At 37.6% G+C, this 20836-nt stretch overlaps 1 protein-coding gene across 2 annotated transcripts in view; it reads left to right on the top strand.

Moving 5' to 3' along the window:
* Positions 1-20836, top strand: part of lmbr1 (limb development membrane protein 1) — a 167836-nt gene that overhangs the window by 128612 nt on the left and 18388 nt on the right. For both annotated transcript variants that reach the window (XM_039753618.1, XM_039753619.1), the window contains 4 exons: positions 927-1003; positions 2347-2424; positions 9121-9194; positions 13205-13295. In XM_039753618.1, coding sequence (XP_039609552.1) covers positions 927-1003; positions 2347-2424; positions 9121-9194; positions 13205-13295 — 320 coding nt within the window. The remainder of the gene's footprint in view (positions 1-926; positions 1004-2346; positions 2425-9120; positions 9195-13204; positions 13296-20836) is intronic.

Consider the following 20836-nt stretch of genomic DNA (forward strand, 5'->3'; position numbering starts at 1 on the left):
GGGTAGTAAACATTAGAGGCTACAACATAAATAATAATGGAAACAATAATAATAATCATCAGACTGGTAAGATGGGAGGCACAGACACATTGATGATGTATTTGCATCTAGGTGATGTAAAATCTAAGCATCCAGAATTCTGTAGATGCAATATGGAAATCTTTCATCTGCAGAAAAAAAAATAGTAAGGCCATATTAGAATTTAATAAAAAACTACAAGGTGAGGCAAAAGTGTTATAGGTGACTGATATAAAGGTAAACCTCTAACACAATGAAAGTATGGAGAAAAAAACAAATTGTAGATATTTTTTTTAATCAGTGAAGCATGATGAAGGTAATGTCTTGGCTTCAGTAAGTTTAAGAACTGACCTACTCATCTTTGTTACCAGTATTCAAAAAAATGCTTCCTGACAAAATCCCCGATGTTTGCTATACAGGAACTCAATGATTTAAAACATGCTGTGTAAGACTAGTAAAAGGTACTTTACTAATTTAAATTCTACTCAGCCTCCATTTAATTTTCTGAAAGGTAAGTAGAAGTCTAAACTATCTCCACCAAAAAAAACAGCTACTGAACATAGAAATAAACTGAGATTGTGATAATATCAAAGGATCACTAGTTTTATTCTACCTTAATTTACTTTTTAGTTAAATTGTCCAGTACTTATTCTCATCACAGTGGAATACATAATTAGGATTATTCTCAGATGTTTACAATTGACTTCACTGCCTCAGGTGTTATGAAGGCCATTGGGTGAGCCACTTGTAATAAATGTTTATAAGCAATTTTAATACCAATTTCATTCAGGTTCATTTACACTAAAACATGTATTTCTCACAGTTTATTAATTGGAAATTTTTTTTCGCTAGTTTTCCATTATTCTTAATTTTTTAATTTTTTTTTTTTTTTATGGATCTGTGTTCAGAGAGACGCAAAAAAGCATCAGTATGGGAAAAGAATTTGGCATATCCTGTGGTCATGGTAATATTACTCGCAGGAACAGTAAGTGGCATGTTGCTGTTTTTTTATTGCTGAAATGTAAAAATTAATATCTTATGGTAAACTTGATTTAATAATATGCTTTACAGCCTACACTGGGCTATGTCTAATAAACCCATATGCAAGAAAATGTAAAGTTTTGCAACTTTCATCTTTTATCCTCTATATCTTCTATGTAATATTTTTAGTAATGACCCATTAACAATATTTACCTCAGTGGTCAGAGGACTAATGATTCCAGTGAAGTCTTAAATTGAAGTATGGAGTATGCACATTGTTCTTGTGTTCATATAGGTGTTTCTCTGTGTACTCAAGATTTCCCCTCAAACTCTAGAAATCTAAAGATCAGGTTAATTAGTGCCTATATATGTACCTTATAATAAGCAAGGAAAACTGAATGTGTTGATCCACCAGAATTGAAAGGTTTAGCAGTGCATTGCAATTGTTTAGACACTACCTCACACAATAGACTAAAGCATGGACAGACATAATCTAGCCACTACGATTAGTTACATAGAATTGGGATAACTTAAAATAGCAGAGTGGTTATTTTAACCTTATAGCTCCATATTCCTAGGTTCAGATCCGTCTCCATGTGCTGTCTGTGTGGAGTTTGAGCATACTCCTTGTGTCTGTAATGATTTTTTCCTTTTATACTCTTGATTTTCCTCTCGCATCCTAAAGACACATGTTTGGTAAATTGGATACATATGAGAAAGTGTGCAGTCCACAGTGTATCATGTGATAAACTGGCCCCTCAGTTAGATCTGGTTCCTGCCTTGTGTTTGAAAGTTAATGAACTTGGATCCATCCCCCTGAAATGATTTAGGCAGTTTCAATAATGGCTAGTTGGATGGATAAATGAGTTGTGATTTATTATTTCGCTCCAAAATTGAGGAAGCTATATTTAATTACATTTGACTGAAAATACTAATACAAACTTTTATCTGGACTCTGGTAGTTATCATTTATGACATTTTCACTTATAATTGAGCAGTGTGGTTGGTAGTCGCCATTATTATTTAAACTATATTTTAAACTGTATTTTCCAAAGCAGTGATACATATATATTTCATTGTCTTAACATTTTATTAACATTTAAAGTGCTAATAATAAAAAATTAAATACAAATTTAACTTTGTGACCGTTAGTATGTTTTAGGAACACAGTGAAAATTCCTGATATGCTAAATTTTTTAGTATAAGCCATTTGCTAGAAGTAAGAATAACTAAATTGTCTTTCCACTTATAGATCATTTTTACAGTAGATCAGATGTAAATCAGGTTGGTGCTTGCTCATATGATTTTAACATTCCCTTGATATAACTTGATATATTTGTTTTGCAGGCAATCTCTGTCTTTCTTGTCGCTCTCAACATCCTGTACTTGTTAGTTGACGAGACTGCAATGCCAAAAGGATCAAAGGTAAGAGACAAACAAGGCCATAGTTGAGTGCATTGCTTCAAGGGACTGCATAATTGTGGTTTGAAATGTCAAAAATATGGAGAGATGTTTGGTGTGGATCCCTTTAATGTCTGATTTCACAGATTGATTGATTGAAATCTAGATTTTATGTATTGATTGATCTGGTTAATTTAAGGACAAATCTGAAAAAAGTGTGATCAATAGCAGTGTTAATTTTCTAACAGCTTATGAACGGAGTTTATGAATTAAAGTATTATCTGTTTAGCTGAAACTACTGGACATATGGTGCATTCTAAACACAGTCTATCTAATACCAATCATATGTTACAAAATGTTAACATATGTACTGTATATTTCAAATCTGTGAACTTTTTAGTTTTTGAAATACAATCTAGACTAAGCCTTTATTGAAAATTCAAATCTAACAATTTGTTTTTCCCCAATAAAAGAATATTTCAACTTTTACAATAAAATGTTTCTTTGATACCTCTCAATTACTTAATTGGACACTTTTATGATTCATTTTTTCCAGTCTTTCCTTTACACCATAATTAAATCACCATAATATTTATATTTGTCAAAAAGATTTATTGTTATTTTGTGAATGAAATACATTAATATGGTTGTAAAAATATGTAGTTAATACACAATTTTATTGATTTCCTTATTCCCTATTTCCTTATGTTACTTTTTAACAATGGTGTTTTTGCATTAAGGACAGGTGTGGCATTTCTTTCCCCTTGCCCATAAGATGGCATTGTTGTACACTTAGTTAAAGAAGTGGTAAACTCTCCTCAATAATTTATTTTTTAAAGTGTCTGTAGCAAACTCAACTTGCCTTAAAAGTTATTTATTTAATTTTCTATGATATGCTCCATGCAATTTTTTATTTAGAAAAATGTTTCTTTGGAGTATGTGAAATTTTGTTTGTGCCTGGTACCACTAGCCTGTTTCTGGATTGCTGGACCAGGCCTTTGGCCAAGCAGTGTTATCTGTGTGCGTGTGGAGCTTGAAGTTTTCAGTTCCATCTTTGGGCTTGAAGGTTAGAGCCCTATTAAGTAACCCATTGATTGATATTTTTTTTTTTTTTGCACAATTTAAAGAAACTTGCACATCTTGCTAATTTGGAGTAGTAGTTGTCATTATCATGAGTAAAGTCTATTACTTACATATAGTATTAAACAAAAGTTATTTTCATTTTAGTTTCTGCTTTTTAAGATATACACTATATATATTTGATATTGATATCTTTTTATCCTGGCATTTGGTGGATGTACAGTATGACAAACTAATATTTAAAGAGATCTTTATTTTGTGCGTTTTTTATGATATTATTTGTTTGATACCATGTCTCTCACTCATTGTCACACATGATTTTACTTCCTCAGCTTTTTTGCAATGCCACTGCTGCAGCTCCAATCTTCCACTGCTGCTTCCATGAGGCTCTAATGATCTTTATCCTGCTGTGGCCACCATCTGTACATTATCACCACTGGCTCAGTCTCATTCTTCTCACTTGTGGTTAGAGCCAACACCATCTGTACTCATTTTACCCAACCCCATGAGCCAATCCAAGTCAGTATGCTTCCTGCGACTTGGTGGCAGCTCATTACCCAGACCAATGTATTTAAGGAAAGGCATGAATATAGTATATGTCAGTCTTTAAGCACTTGATCATCTGTCTCTCCTTTTCAAATAATACACACACGAACTCGTGCACACACACACACCCTGTGCCTGACCACTTAAGATGGCTCCACGCCATCTGACAGTGTCTCCCAGGTCTATGTGGTCCAACTGGAATTTCTTTTCTAAAAATGCCAGTGCCTTTTCAATGAATACCTAGATTCTCTGTCCAACTACAGTATTTTTTTTGCTCTACAGTGTTATTTATAGACGTAATAAATTCCAAGCAGGTCCTTGCACATGTTGCATAAATATGACATAGATTCAAACAGTTCCAACAATTTAAATTTCTGTTTTTTAGTTAACTTTCTTATAGCCATACTTTTTTGTGGGTATATCTAGTATAAGATTTTAAATTTTTTGGTAAGCAATTTTGTAGTAATTATTTTCAGTTAATATTATGTCTTGCATAATGATTTGTTACATTTTCTAGTTTTATCAGTGCTCTAAATGAAAATGGTATGCCAATTAAACGTAATTTAAGGTTATGTTTAGAGTTTGCATTTCTGTAATTTAATAAAACATTTTATTTGTATGTTTCCAAATTCACATTCCTAACCCTTAATGTATGATGTCTCTGCATGTATGTTAGAATAATCCCAGTATTGCATTAAGTTAAATTATAATTTATAACTACTTGTTAAAAATAATGTATGTAATAATGTATTATAATATGTATGCTTGATGTTCATACCACATATTTTGCTATAATCTGAAAAGTGCTATTTCAATTTTTCTTACATTATGAACCCTGTGCTGTATACAGTAAATACAAATACAATATACAAAAAAAGAAAAACAACATAAGCAGAAAAATTACTTATAGAAATTGATTAAACTTTTTTTTTACAGCATCATATTTAATTTTTTGACTTAATATCAATGGCGTATTTGAATTTTTTATTAGAGCATAACAATTAAGATCTTATTTGGGTCTCTTTTCACCCTATCTTTTTTCTAATTTTCTTTTTGTGTGGTGTTTTGCAGCACATTCCATTTATTTTATTTAAACCATATTTTTTGGCACGGATGAACTGAGAAAATCCCCCAAATTACACATGTCATTAGCTGTGTCAGCTCTTTGACAGTGTTGTTTAGTAAATTGTTATATGTTTAAAGAGCTGGATGCATTCCATTGCTCTGATCTCCTGTCATATGTCTAATATGTCCTCTTTAGCAAATCAATAGAGCTACCCATTTGATAACCATCTTAACCTTACTTGTTTCTCTGTTTTCTTAGCAATTCACACACTGTCTAGCATATCAAAAAAGCATAGTTAGACTGAATTGAAGGCTTTGAGTCTAAGATGTTACCTATTTTGCAATGGATTCTCTACTTACAACTGTTGTCTACAGCCTAACAGGAACAATGTCAAAGTTTGTTCTTTGCCCAGAATAATCTATCTAGTTATACTGTTGGTATCTGATATCTTTAATAAGGATATTACTTTCTGTGAGCATTGTGTCTTTACCATTTAAATAGAGCATATTTCATGGAAGAGGTCTGTTTTGCCTTTTGTTGTTGTATATTGTGATCAAAGAAATGAATCAGTATGTTACCAAAACAAAATAGTTGCTGATTTTTTTTCTAAATTGTAGAGGCTCTAGAGCTTGGTGATGTGAGCTTCAAGCAAAGATTGAGGGAGCCTTGAATACCATTTATTACTTTGAAATGAGTTCTTTAATTAGAACATGGGAGCATAGATGGAATTAGTATGTAAAAGTATACTATTTAGGAATATGTACTTGTAGATCTCAGCTTTATGATATTTTACAATAGATACATGATAGGAATCAAGATATGAGATGGGAATTGATGAGTTATGTTGGACTGAAACACCTGTTCTCATAAAAATTAATGTTTTGTTTTTTTTTATGATACAGGCCTTAATTAAAACAAATGTAATTTAATTATTTTCCTATGCTTTCCAATCATAGTTCAGACAGGAAAATTGAACCGAAAAGGAAAATAACGTATTTGCAAATAAGTCCACAAGTGACATCACACTGGTGAAAAATCATCTTTATAGAAAGAAGTCCAGCATTCAACCAATAATATGTTGAATACTCCTATAAATGTTCCCTTTTAAAAACAATGTTTCATTGGCAGGTCTTACTGCTAATCATTAAACTGCAGCAAGCAACCCTTTTGTAAATCCATCCATCCGCTTCCAAGCCTGTTGTATACTGAGCAGGGTTGCTGGGAATCTGGCTCTTATCCCAGCAAGCATAGGGTGCAGGGCAGAAATGACAGGGTTCCTTTATGTAAATGTTAAACAGTTTTCCAAAACTGTTTTCATCATTAAGATGTTTTTGAAGTTGTTAATAGCTATAGAAGTCAAAGAAGGCATTGGTTTGTTATAGTTGAGATTGCCATGTTTATTGATTGAAACAGTTTGCAGTTGTCATTTTTCTTCTCCCTTTGGCATATGCATGATTCCAAATTGTTACACTATGCTTACATAAGAAACCTTATATAAACTCAGTGGTTTTTGCTGTCTTTCCCACTAAAACACACAGATACTTTCAGCTCTTCTTTTCTCCTGTGCTATTTATGGACATTTTAGTACAGTGGTATTGAGGTATTCTGGAGAAGCTTAGATCAAAAGAATTCCTAAAGTACAGATGATATGCTGCTGTTTCTGTCCTTGACTGATCACTTTTAACTTATGTTACAGATAATGGATGATTTGGTAAAGATTGTTTTGGATTTAAAATAAACTTGTAATATTATATCTTTACAGTTTTCTTACAGCATTTCACTTAAATATTCTTATTTAGACTTTATTATTACACAAAATTGCAAATGTAAATTCAAATGTTATTGTATTTTAATTCTGCTTTGCTGTGCATTACGCAGGTTAAAAAAAAAAACTCAAAAACAAAATAACAAAATAACAATTAATAATGTAGCTAAAACAAGTAATTTGTATAGTTCCAAAGCACTTCATTGTATAAATAGGGATGTATATCAAAAGGAGTGTTTTTTAAGACTTTAGATGGAGTCATATCCTCATGTGTTTGAAATATGTAATGACCCATCTTCTTCAGCAATCTAAAACATAAACTAAAACATAAAATGCGGCAGGTGCTAACATGTGGGCATCCTGTCAGCAAGTAATCAGTAACTCTCCATTGGGTCATAGCCTCCAAGTAATTCTTTTTGCCAACTAAAAATCTTTGTATACTTGCTTCAATAAGAAGTCAAGAAAAATGACACATTTTATTGGCTAACTAAAAGAAGTGTTATTTTGCTTGACTTCTTATTACATCCATAATGGATAACACGGTACAACACCTTAGTACTATATTTGCTTCATTAATTTTTACCCTCTTCCTTGCAGAATATGTCTTTTTTTTAATATTGAGTCATTTAGACATGCTGCATGTTTGAGATGCACATATAGATTTCCATTAATATTCATGTCTTAGGACTGTGAAGGCCATTCCAACACCTTAATTATTGTTTCTTGAAGTAGATTGTTATGATATGTAATCTCTATTCAGCTTCAGCTTCTTCATTTGCTGTGGTACACTAGCTCCCAAGATATGTCGATACTTAGCAGAATCCATTCTTCCCTCTACACACACTTTTTCTTGTGACAGTTTTCCACACAAGCCTAAAATCATAATAGGTCCATTCCCATTGTTAAGAGTTAGCGAGGTGTTTTTTTTTTCCCCCAAGTACTTTTCCTTTTTAATCCAAACATAGACTACCTTTGATGATTGTAGTCAAACAGTTCAGTTTTTTGTTTCATAAAACCACAACTCTTGGTTCCAAAAAAGTAACACTACAGTACTGGATCATTTGTAATGCCATCCAGATCTCTGCTATGCTGCATTTTGTGTCTTACTTTTCTTCCAGTTTATTATATTCATCAAAGATATATTAATTGTATATTATAATTTTAAAAGATAACTCTGCTGTCCTTAGTGGCTGAGTTTTTTTTCTTTTTCTCATTAGAAAATCAACAAATTGCTTTATTTGCCTAGGGGTGTTAAATCCTTTGCATAACTGTATTTCTCATTCTGCACAACAAGATCTTATGAAAAAGGAGGAGGAGTCTAGTACTTCTTACTCTGTGTATGCTTCCCTTTGTGCAAAAGTATTTTAAAACTGTGCTGCAGTGTGGAATTCTGATGAAAAAAATGAATTTAATACATTTTGGAATAAGGCTGTAACATAACAAAATGTGGAAAAAGTGATGCGCTGTGAATACTTTATGGATGCACTGTATGTAAGAATAAATTAAACTGAGTCTGTATTTCAGTACTTTTTCATCTTCACTTACAACAATTAAAGTTTGGTATTTAGGAGATGTACAGATTGCAATCTCCATGTAAAAAAAAAAAACATTAAGTCTGAAGTATGGATTTTAGTCAACTACATGAAATATACATAACAGTCACCCATTTAAAGTGTCATAGGAATAAAGCGTCCCCCAACTCATGGCATAATGACACTTATTCAAAAGATTTATCTCTTTTGGTTTCACCAGAACAATCATAAAGGCTTAAAACTCTGGAATTGTAGTTAATTGAACGTCTGTAGTGCATCTTTATTTAGTTTTGCAATTATACCCTTTAAAACTTACAAATCGTTAATAAGGAACTATTTGTAATTTGGCTGTGTAACAAATATTTGCCTCATCTCATTATATGTGTTTTATTATTTTTGAAGCTGACTTTGGTTTTTAATAGCTAATGAATTATTTGAATATTTATAATGAGTTAACATTTTTTCTTTAAAAATAAGAGTTATGTGTTTGAATTTCTATCTAGGCAGCTAATTTCTTTCAAGGTTTAGATACATGTTTTGTACATTAGGATAATTTATTAATTATCTTGACTCCTACTGCAAACTTTGTTTTCATTTTTTCTATTTTTTAATGACTGTCATTTCTTTGTTGTTCTTAATCCTTAATCTGCGTTTAAGTCTTACATTGTTCACAGTAGCAGCTTTAATAGCATGCATCATTAACAGTTCTTTGATTTTGTTTTTCTTTTCAGGAGCAAGGAATAGGGAGCTCATCATTATTCACATTTGGATTTGTTGGAGCAGCCCTTGAAATCTTTCTGATTTTGTATCCCTTTTTTTGGCAGCATACCTTAGTTTTTTTGCAGAACTAAACTAGATGTCATTAAATGTTTGCACAAAAGCTCATAAATTATGTTTCACTGGTTATCTTTTTCATTTCCACTTATTTAAGACTTCTGCATATATCTGAACAGTTCTTGTTACCTCAATCTTGGCTTCTTTTCATTCACTCTCAGGTATATATATTGAAATTAGCTAAAGTTTTCAAATTGCTTGTAATTCAAGGAGTTGTTTAGTTTTTATTTATATTGCAACTAAGTCTTGCAAGTTTTTCCAAGTTAAAATGTCTATAGTAGTCTTTCCACTAAAATTTAGACTTTTCCTTTGTTTTCAATCTTTCAGTCTTGTACTAAAAGTAGTAAGAAATTATTAGTTTATATTTTATTGAAACAGTGTTTTTATTCAGACCTTAATATTGACATTGTTTTCCATTTAGTACATTACAAAGGATCAATTTTTAATTTAAAGCAGATTTTGAGTTTAATAGTACATTGAATTAACACCTGAAGCTTTTGAACATAATGTTTTTATTAATGATGTGGCAGATAAGGGGGCGCTATAGCTCCCTTGAACCACCATCCACGATTCCAGACACCAGGTAAAAGTCCAATCGTTGACTTTATTTAATCGCCACAGTGCACAAAGCACCCTCTCCTCCACAATACTCATATAATAATCAATAATCTATACTAATAAAAGGCAAAGCCCTCACTCACTCACTCACTCACTGACTCATCACTAATTCTCCAACTTCCCGTGTGGGTGGAAGGCTGAAATTTGGCAGGTTCATTCCTTACAGCTTCCTTACAAAAGTTGGGCAGGTTTTATATCGAAATTCTACGCGTAATGGTCATAACTGGAAGCAGTTTTTCTCCATTTACTGTAATGGAGATGAGCTTCAACGCCGTGGGGGCGGAGTTTCGTGTGACATCATCACGCCTCCCACGTAATCACGCAGTACATAGAAAACCAGGAAGACCTCAAAAAAGCGCTCAAGAAAACATGCATTATATAATTGAGAAGGCAGCGAAACAATAAGAAGCGAGCGAGTGACATATACAACCATATTGATGAGTTCTGCTACTTCGGAAACAAAGCACGATGTAAACCTACACTTTAAATTAAGTTCATAGACAGGCTGCCGATGGCGTTTGTAATTTAGTGCCTGCCCATATAAGGTCGTCCGTCAGCGGCAATCCAATAGCAAACTGCCATGGGTAAATATTCACGGGTGAAGGACTGTGCTTATGGAGAGGAAGATGAGATGGTCAGGGTGGTGTTTGACACAAACTCGGCAAAACTACAAGAGAAAGTTTTAAGTGCCAGGACTAAGGTAACATTAAATACAGCCATGGACATAGCACGAGATGGCACCAGCACAGCTGGGAACCTTCGATGCAAGTACACCGAGTGACTCACGTGAACTGGCGCAGTGCACAGATAAAAAGCAACAGTTCCAAAGAGCTGAACAAAACCGAATTACACAATTGAAAAGGCAGCAAAAAATATGAAGCGTCTGATAAGCATATTCATAAATGCAGCTACTGTGGAAACAAAGCACACGGTGGAAAAAGTCAATGTCCCGCTAAAGGAAGACAGTGTAAAAAGCGTGCATGCAGTGTGTCAGGTCTCAGATAAAGAAGAAGACGAGCTGTTTATTGATGCAGTAAGAAACGAATCGATGAATCAAACCTGTCATCTTTACAGCGATTGACAAACACGGAATGTAACTTGAACACAACACATCCTACAAATACGAACCTGATTGAAAGAAATAATGATAATCAAATCCTTGATGACAGCAACACTCAGTAACACTCACAAAACAAATACTGTATATTGACAGTCATGTTACGTTATTTTTAAAATGTTCCCTTTTCTTTTCTACCTTTTTAACACACTACTTCTCCTGCGATCACGGGTATATATATATATATATGTATATATATATATCCGCTCTACATACTCGAATAATGGATACTTTATTAGCCATCAATGATTGTTTTGGTAAAGCCATACTCAGTGTATTCATTAGATGAACGGTAAAAAGTAAGAGCGAGGGAGGATGACTCATTGAGGCATGCAGGCTGTAGTCTTGCGTCAACTCTATCTGAATTGCGCGATCACATTTGAAAAACATATCTTTTCAAGTTCTATTTAGTCCATATGTGTCAAACTCAAGGGCGCGGGCCACATCCGCCCGTGTAATTATATCCGCCCGAGATCATTTTATATACTGTATTATTGTTATTAAAGCCGGGTATATGAAGCGCTGGTAACACAATAAACTACAGATCCCATAATGCAGCGCTTGCGAAATAGAGTTATTAGCACTGAGTTTGCCGGCGCTTTGGTGACTTTGAAGAACAAAAAAAGTCCGTCTACATGCGGCTCGAACCTTGTGCATGTTTGGTAGCACATATCTGTGTGAGAAGCTCTTCTCAGTGATAAAGACTAACAAAACAGCACACAGGAGTCGCCTCACTGATGAGCACCTGCAATCCATCCTGAGAATCTCCACAACACAGAACCTCACACCAAACAGAAGCGAACTTGTGGCCAAAAAAAGATGCCAGGCGTCCAGCTCTAAAATGACATATGAGCAAAGACAACTGAATGATTTGATTTGTTATTGCGTAAAGCGGAGTCAACGTTTTAACAAACAGCGTATTGCACTGATCTGAAATAGCTGTGTGTGTATATATGTAGATATGTATGTATATGTATATATATGTTTATATATGTGTGTGTGTATGTATGTATATATATATATATATATATATGTATTTGTGTGTATATATGTGTGTGTATGTATGTATATGTGTGTATATATGTGTGTGTATATATGTAGATATATATGTATGTATATATGTGTATATGTATAGATATGTATATATATATATATATGTTTATGTGTGTGTGTGTAAATATATATATATATATGACAACAACACTCATCACTCACAACAGTGACAAAACAATTACATTGACAATCAGGTTACGTTATTTTCAAAATGTTTCCTTTTCTTTTCATTGCTTCTTTAACACACTACTTCTCCGCTGCGAAGCGCGGGTATTTTGCTAGTCACAATAATAAACACAATAATCCAATCCTCCTACTCCCAGACGTGTTGCCACCCTTCCACCCAGCTCAGCTCACCGTCTGGGAGCTCTCGCAGTCCTTTTATATTCCCTGACCCGGAAGTGTTCCCAATCCCAGTCCATGTGATCATGTATCACTTCCGGGTCAGGTGAAAGTTCTTTCCTTCACCCCGGAAGCCCGCCGCTCTTCCTTTGACGAACTTCCGGGCACAAATAAGTCTTTGGTCCTCCCTGCAGTTCCCTCTTGCGGCCCCTGTGGTATCCAGCAGAGTCTTGTATAAAAACTACATAGTCCATGACTCCCTGCTGGTCTTCGGGGCACCTCCATACTGCAGGGAGGGTTCCATCTGGCGGCCTGGGGGTATTGGCCGGGATGACAAGCCGGCCAAAGATCGCAATGCCTTTGGATATATGCCATAAACATTCTATTTTGTAATAGACAATAATTAAAAAAAAAAAACAGTGATCTTCCCTCCCCAGGCCACAAATCACTACTGTCACCATGCATATAGTGTAGTTGTTTGTGGTGCCTAAATATACTGTAGTCACTGTTGATGAGAACATGACAGGTATATTTTTAAAATGCTAAAATTTCACTGAAAATGTTTCCACTTTGTTGGTATTATTTATACTGAATGTGAACTAAATATATTTTGTGTTCTTTTTACATTCTCAAAGGAAAATTATTAAAGTTGAAAGCTAATCATTTCTGAGCTGATATATTTAGCAGCAACAGTTTGACCTCTTAATTTTTTTGTGTGTTCACTTTAGTTATTTTGGGTTTTGTTGAACAAAGTTACATGTAGGTGGAAAATAATAATATATGTAAGAGATGAGAATTGTGATATTCTGCTGGTTTAGTAGTATTTTACTTAATTTTCCCGATTCACACAGCTATCTAATGGTGTCTTCTGTCGTTGGCTTCTATAGCCTTCGTGTCTTTGAAGGCCTGACACCAATGAAAGATGATACTACCATGACAACGGTAAGGTATTTTAAAGGGCATTTTTATTCTAACCAAGCCATTTTTATTTTGATTTCTTTTGTACTTGTCCTCATCTACTAATTTGCAGTGATATTTGTTTGTGAACCATGTAAACACAAATAAGAATTTTAGGACGCTTAATGATCTCCTCTTCCTATCCTATACGGGCCTTGCAGCAGAAGAGTCGTCCTACTAACACGTGCAGCTGGCCTTCCCCAGGATCGGGTCCCTACCATGCCATTGCTATGGCCTGGCTCCCTCTCTGGACCTAGGCTTACGACCCCAACATCCATGGCGCTCACATTGTTGCTGTCCTCCCAAGCCTTCTCAACCCCAGCTGCCTTCCAGGTCTTCCACAGCGAGTCGCTCCTTTTAGTGCACATTACTCTGGCTCCCCAAGTTGCTCAGCCAGAGTGATCACTCCTTCAGCCTCCCGGGTGTCAGCCTCTCGTGCCGCTGAAGGGGCTGTCCTTCTCAGCTACCTGCCTTATCTCCTTCAAGCCTGCTTTCTTCTGCTTGCTCGCAATTGCTCTTTCCACCATCTGCCCTCTCTTTCTTTCTCCCTTTTTCTCGATTCTTGATTCACCCTCTTGCATTCGCAATTCCCTTTTAAAATGGGGACATGGCACAGCTGGGCAATCAGCAGCTCCCAGCATCAATTAGGGTCGTGGACAATCCTACACCAAGTGCAAGACTGTCCGCTCCTGTATTGCACACAGGAACTTCTTGCCACATTCGCCCCCCACACGAAGACGTGAATATAGCAATTATTTATTAAAAATGCCAGACAGCGATGGACCTCACTTTACCACACATGTGCACTGTGAAATCAGTGACAGTGTTGTGAATTGTTAGTTGAGCTCTTTGTAATTCCAGGGCCCTCATATAAGACTTTTTCTTTCTTTGCACAAAAACAAATTTAACAACAACTTTCTGGGCTATCCTATATTTTAAGAAACACTAGTTAATACTGAGAAACCTTTGATTTGTGTCTAATTTGTTCTGTACCAGAGAGGTGCAGGGATTGAAAAAGTAAGATTTCAACACTTTTTTCATAACATATATACTATACTTTAACTGGTATGCACACAATAAAAAGATGTTACACTGCCATTATATAGTAATTGGATTTCTGAAATCCAGCTTCTACAGTTGAACAACATAAGGCAACATAAAGTTTTTCACACCCAAAATGGTAGTGCCGGTGGCATTGTAGTTGTTGTTTAGAGTATTTAGCAATGTGGTATCAGGTATGTGAAAACAGTTTGTAGCACAGGTCTGCTGTTATGTAGGTGAAGGTGGTTTTAAGAGTTAAAACCAAACAAATGAATAGTTGCAATGAGCCATTCACTAAGATGCAGAGAAAATACAACCAGAGTGGTGCAAGTTTAGCAATATTTATGTTATATATTGTTTGCTACTAAATTAGTAATTAATAGTAATACCCTTGCTTCATGGAACTAATTGACAATTTACTGTCGCACAACAGAACCAGTTACAATGAGCTGTTCTCAAAGAATCAAAGAAAACCACATATTTCTCCCTGTAAGACTTGGTAAAACCTGCTAAGCTTTATGTTTACTTCAAAGAGCAATTTTCTGGGTTTTAGAAAATTTTGCATGATATATATATAAATATATATATATATATATAATTCAAAAATGAATTGAATCTACTTTGATCTTATTTGGTTTAATGTATTTACAGTTGTTACCAATGCCTAAAAATATATGTCATGTATTTGTTTCATAGTCTGATGAAATATACTATTATAAAGCACCAGCAAGCTCATATCCAGTCATGATGCATACTTAAAATATAAATAAACTAATTAAAGTTTTTCTCAGTTTCACAACAAATAAATCTTCAGTGTCATTAATTTTTATTCATCTTTTTATTTTCTCGATCCCTTTTTTTCTAGTACAGGATTTTTGTGAGCATTTAGTGTAAGGCTAAAACTAACACTGAATGGAATTGCACTCCATCAGACTCTTTCAGACTTGTTAGACACACAGAATCACAAACATAGAATCAGTTTATAGTGTTCCATACAATGTACTGTATGTTTTTTTTCTGTGGGATCTAGCAGTTTGGACTGGGCATAGGACAGACACACTGTTAGGTTCATATTTTAAATTCTGAATTCCTCCTTTCACCTGTGTTAATAATTGACAGACTAATCACAACATGGACACCAAAGGAACAGTAATGCCTTTTTGGTCTGACAGAAGCCTAGAAAACCTTCTCTGGATCAGTAGATGGCAGAAACTGCTGTTTTCTGTAGAACATATGAGATTGTGCTACATTTGATGGACAAAAATGGGTTTGGAAATATAGGGATACTATGGACCACTAGAGAGAACTTTGAGACTTTATAAAGGGCAGTCCTATCATAGGAAGAAAATTCTACATGTAGCACAGAATCAGGAGGTTGTATGGGGGCATGGTCCAAAGTGGCAGGAACAACGTGTAGTTACAAATTTGAGAGAATACAAGGGTATTTATGTACTTAAAAGTACAGTGAGTTTAGATGATCTGCAAGTGATTCTTTTAGTTAGGAACAAGCCCCATGGAGCAATTAGGGATATATATATATATATATATATTGTAAAGGACCGAGGAGACAGCAATAAGAGTTGGGGTTTTCCGGCCCCGTATATTGTACACAACAAAAATTTCTCACAAGAAAAAAGGTCAAAAGTATAAACTAAACAGTTCATAACGCGACGCCGACTCCTGGCGTCGCGGCCATTTTATTGGGGTGGAGCCGGAAGTGGAGGAAGCTGGGAAGGACCGCAAGGGAGGATGGGAAGGATGACGTCAGGGCAAGATGGCGGAGGAAGGGCGGAAGTACCGCACTGCGGTCAAACCAGGTCTATGGTGCTGGAAGGTCTCTTTTTCTACAAGGAAGCAGAGGGAGAAAGTTAATCCCCCGCCATTCCCTGGCGGCGAATGTTTTCCCAGGTGTTCTCGAATCAGTCCGCTGCCTCCTAATGGCGTGCGTGACACGATCCCCCTTAGCCCAGGACCGTCAGGTCGGGCAGACCTAACCGAGAGGTCGTGAATACGAGAGAGGGCATCGGCATTGGCCTGAAGGGTGCCCGCCGATAAGTGACAGTGAACTTATACGGCTGCAAGTCCAGAAACCACCTAGTGACCCGCTGGATTCACTCTTTGTGCAGGGACATCCACTGAAGTGCAGCGTGATCAGTCACCAGAGCGAATTCGCGACCCAGCAGGTAGTAGCGGAGGTGGGTCACTGCCCACTTAATGGCCAAGGCCTCCCTCTCCACCGCCGCATACCGGTCTCCCGGTCCATCAGTTTCCGGCTAAGGTACATGACAGGGTGCTCGACACCATCGACGCTTTGGCTCAGCACGGTGCCCAGGCCTGTGTCCGAAGCGTCGGTCTGGAGGATAAACGGGAGCCCAAAATCGGGCGTCCGTAACACAGGTGCCGACGTTAGGGCCTTCTTTAGGTCACTGAACGCGCGTTCTGCCTTGTCGGTCCACACCACGCAGAGGGGAGCGCCCTTTTTTGTCAGGTTAGTCAAGGGTGCTGCTCTTTCGGAGAAGCGGGGAACAAACCGGCGGTAGTAACCCGCAAGCCCCAAGAAAGCCTGCACCTGTTTCTTGGTATTCGGACGGGCCATTCTAAGATGTCTTTAACTTTGGAGCCCTGTGGCCGCACCTGTCCTTGTCCCACGAGGTAGCCCAAATATTTGGCCTCCTTTAATCCAAAAAAACACTTCCGGGGGTTTATGCGGAGGCCGGCTTTAGCCAGTGTTCGGAGGACAGCGGCGACCTGCAATAGATGCTCCTCCCAGGTGCCGGAATAGATGACAACGTCATCCAGGTAGGCGGCACTATAGGACTGATGGGGCTTCAGCACTCTGTCTACCAGACGTTGGAAGGTCGCCGGGGCCCCGTGCAGCCCAAATGGGAGGACCTTGTACTGCCAGTGCCCGCTAGGGGTGCTAAAGGCCGTTTTTCCTTTGCGGATGCCGTTAAAGGAATTTGCCAATACCCTTTGTCATGTCAAGGGTAGTCAAATATCGAGCCGCACCCAGCCGCTCAAGGAGGTCGTCAATGCGGGGCATGGGGTAGGCATCGAACTTGGAGATCTGATTCAGACGCCTAAAGTCGTTACAGAACCTCCAGGAGCCGCCTGGCTTGGAGACGAGGACAATAGGGCTGGACCAGGGACTATGGCTCTCTTCAATTATGTCCATGTCCAACATACGTTTCACCTCCAGTTCGACCTCTGCGGCTTTTGCCTCCGGAGTCTGTAGGGCCTCTCCCGGACGATTACACCGGGTCCGTGATTATATCGTGGGCAATCAGCGAGGTCCGCCGGGTGACTCGCCACCACCTCGGGATGGCTCGGAGGTTTGGGCTAACTCCTGCCGCTGCTTGGGGTCAGCTCTTCTCGAGGTTAAGGGCAGTTGTTCGTGAAAAGGGAGAGTGACCTATGGGAGCTGGGAAGCTCCTCTCTATCTCTCCAGGGCTTTAACAGGTTGACATGATAGATCCTCTCGCTCGGTCGACGGTTGGGCTGTTTCACCAAATAGTCGACGCAGCCCTTTCTCTCCTTAACCTCGTAAGGCCCTTGCCAGTGAGCGAGCAGCTTCGAGTGGGAGGTCGGGACGAGCACCATAACTCGGTCCCCCGGGCGGAACTCCCTGAGGACGGAGTTACGGTTGTAACACCGGGCCTGCGCTGCTTGCGCATGAGTCACATGCTCTTTTAGGAGGGGCCTGATCTTTGTGAGTCGGTCGCGCAGTTGCGCTACGTACTCCAAAATGTTAGAGGAAGGAAGGGCCTCGGCCTCCCAGCCTTCTTTTAGGATGTCGAGGATTCCCCGGGGTTGTCGCCCATATAACAGTTCAAACGGGGAGAAGCCAGTAGAGGCCTGGGGTACCTCCCGGTAAGCAAAAGCACGGCGGGAGGAGCTGGTCCCAGTTCCTGCCGTCCCGCTGACTACCTTGCGAAGCATCTGCTTAAGCGTCTGGTTAAAGCGTTCCACCAGCCCGTCAGTTTGCGGGTGATAGACAGACGCTTTCAGGTGCTTTATCTGCAGTAATCTGGCCACCTCCCTGAACGTATCCGATGTAAAGGGCGTACCCTGGTCCGTGAGGACCTCCTTGGGTATGCCCACGCGAAAACAAATTAACCAGTTCCCGTGCGATGCTTTTAGTATTAGCGGAGCGCAGGGGAACCGCCTCTGGGTACCGGGTGGCATAATCCACCATGACTAGAATATATTTGTGGCCACGGGTTGAGGGCTCCAGGGGTCCTACCAAATCGACCCCTATTCGCACTGCGGTCAAACCAGGTCTTATGGTGCTGGAAGGTCTCTTTTTCTACAAGGAAGCAGAGGGAGAAAGTTAATCCCCCGCCATTCCCTGGCGGCGAATGTTTTCCCAGGTGTTCTCGAATCAGTCCAGCGGCCTCCTAATGCGTATGTGATAATATATATATATATATATATATATATATATATATATATATATATATATATATATATATATATATATATATATATATAGTCATGCACGCGAGTTGGAGACCGCGGAAGGATCTCGACACACCTGGGAAGACATTCGCTGGCGGGGTACTAACTTTCTCCCTATGCTTCTTTACAGGAAAAAAGACACTCCGCCGCCATAAGCCAGTTTTGCCCTCACTACGTCTACTTCCGCCCTTCCTCCGCCATCTTCCCTGACGTCAGCGATCCCATCCTCCCTCACGGTTCCTTCCCAACATTCCTCCACTTCCGGTTCCTCCTCTTTAAAATGGCCGCCGACACCATGCTTGGGGTCACGCTTATGAACTGTTTATTGGTTTATGACTCAGACCATATTTTTTTCATTTATTGTGGATTCTAGACAATATACGGGGCCGGAAAACCCCAAACCTTTGTGCCGTCTCCTCCTCAGTCTGTTACAATATATACAGTGGAACCTTGGATTGCGAGCATAATTCGTTTCCGGAAATGTGCTTGTATATCAAAGCGAATTTCCCCATAAGAAGTAATGGAAACTCAGATGATTTGTTCCACAACCCAAAACTATTCATACAAAAATGATTTATACAAGATATAAAGTAAGACTCTTAAGGACAGATGGTCAAGCTTATGGTAAAGGTACCCCAACCCCTACAAATCACAGAAAGACACTAGAGTCTGATTAAATAAACTTATGTAAATAACAAAAATTATACTCACAGGCTACCAACCAGACCTGAATCAGTGTCAAAGTGCATTGAAGCACTAATACTACTCAAAATAACAATAGATTACATTAAATTGAATCTCAAATTCATGAACCACCTTAACGCTATTTGAATCTGGCTTAATCTCTGCTGTTTGCTTGACGACCTGTCTTCTTTTATTGTTTATTTCCCAATTATCATCTTTTTGCTGGATACGTTTTCAGCACTTCTTAATGCTGCTTTGCTTTAGAGCCTGGTCTTATTTCTTCTAATCTTGACAACTATATACTTATTTACAGCACCTTTAGCAAAGGTGTTGGAAGGATGGTTCTTGCACAGCTTCAAACTTTCCTTTTCAGTCTGGAAGTACTGAGATATATCTCCTGAGTGTCATTAGTGGCCTCCTTCTGTCTACTGATACTGGTGTGTTCAACATTCTTCTATTTGACCTTTGTCCTGCTTTTAATGCTATAAATCATAACATACTCCTCTTCCCTCTTTATTCAATCAGAACTATTGGCACTGTGTTTTCTTTGTTCTCATTATATGCCACTGATAAACAGAAATTCATATCACTTGGAAAATACAAATTCATTCCTGCCCATGTTATTCAAGATTGAGGCCAAAGGATCCAGAATATTGCTTGTCTTAACCTTTTCCATAATAAGAAACACTGGATCTTGGTTTAATTACCACCCAATTTGATTATCGTAATTCCCCATTTACTGGTCTCTGGGTAAAGAAATCATTACATTACAGTTGATTGAAAATTCAGACATACAGTTCAAGACTTACAGGAAGCATACATAGTATATCATTACTGCACTTTATTATTTACATTGTCTACTACTGTAGTTTCCTTGTTTATAATATACAAACATCTGCTTACCACCTTGGAAATTTTGCACGGTTTAGCTTTTGTTTATCTAGTTGAGCTCCTTCATCCTTACAGCCTTCTTTGTGTAATTAGGTCCTCAGACACAGGGCTGCTAATGGCCCAACAGATTAATCTATCAGTGTGGGATGGCAAGCCTGTCAGTGCTATGGCTTTCAAACTCTTACCTGAATGCACCTGAGACTGCTCTTCCTCATCTTCAGGCAAAACTGAACTGAAAACCTTTCTTCTAAAAATGCTTTTTTGTCTTAACACTTAATTTCTATAGATTTCCTCTTTTTTATGTTCTGTATATTTTTTTATGATTTTTTTTTTGTTTCTGCTTTATCTTTATCATTTTTGCTGTTACTGTTACTTCATGGTTTCAATTTTCTTGTCTTTTCTTATTAATGCTATGTGTAATGGCCTTTTGTTTTAGAAAGGTTCTGCATAAA

This window comes from Polypterus senegalus, chromosome 5, assembly GCF_016835505.1.
Source record: "Polypterus senegalus isolate Bchr_013 chromosome 5, ASM1683550v1, whole genome shotgun sequence".
Classification (NCBI taxonomy): domain Eukaryota; kingdom Metazoa; phylum Chordata; class Cladistia; order Polypteriformes; family Polypteridae; genus Polypterus; species Polypterus senegalus.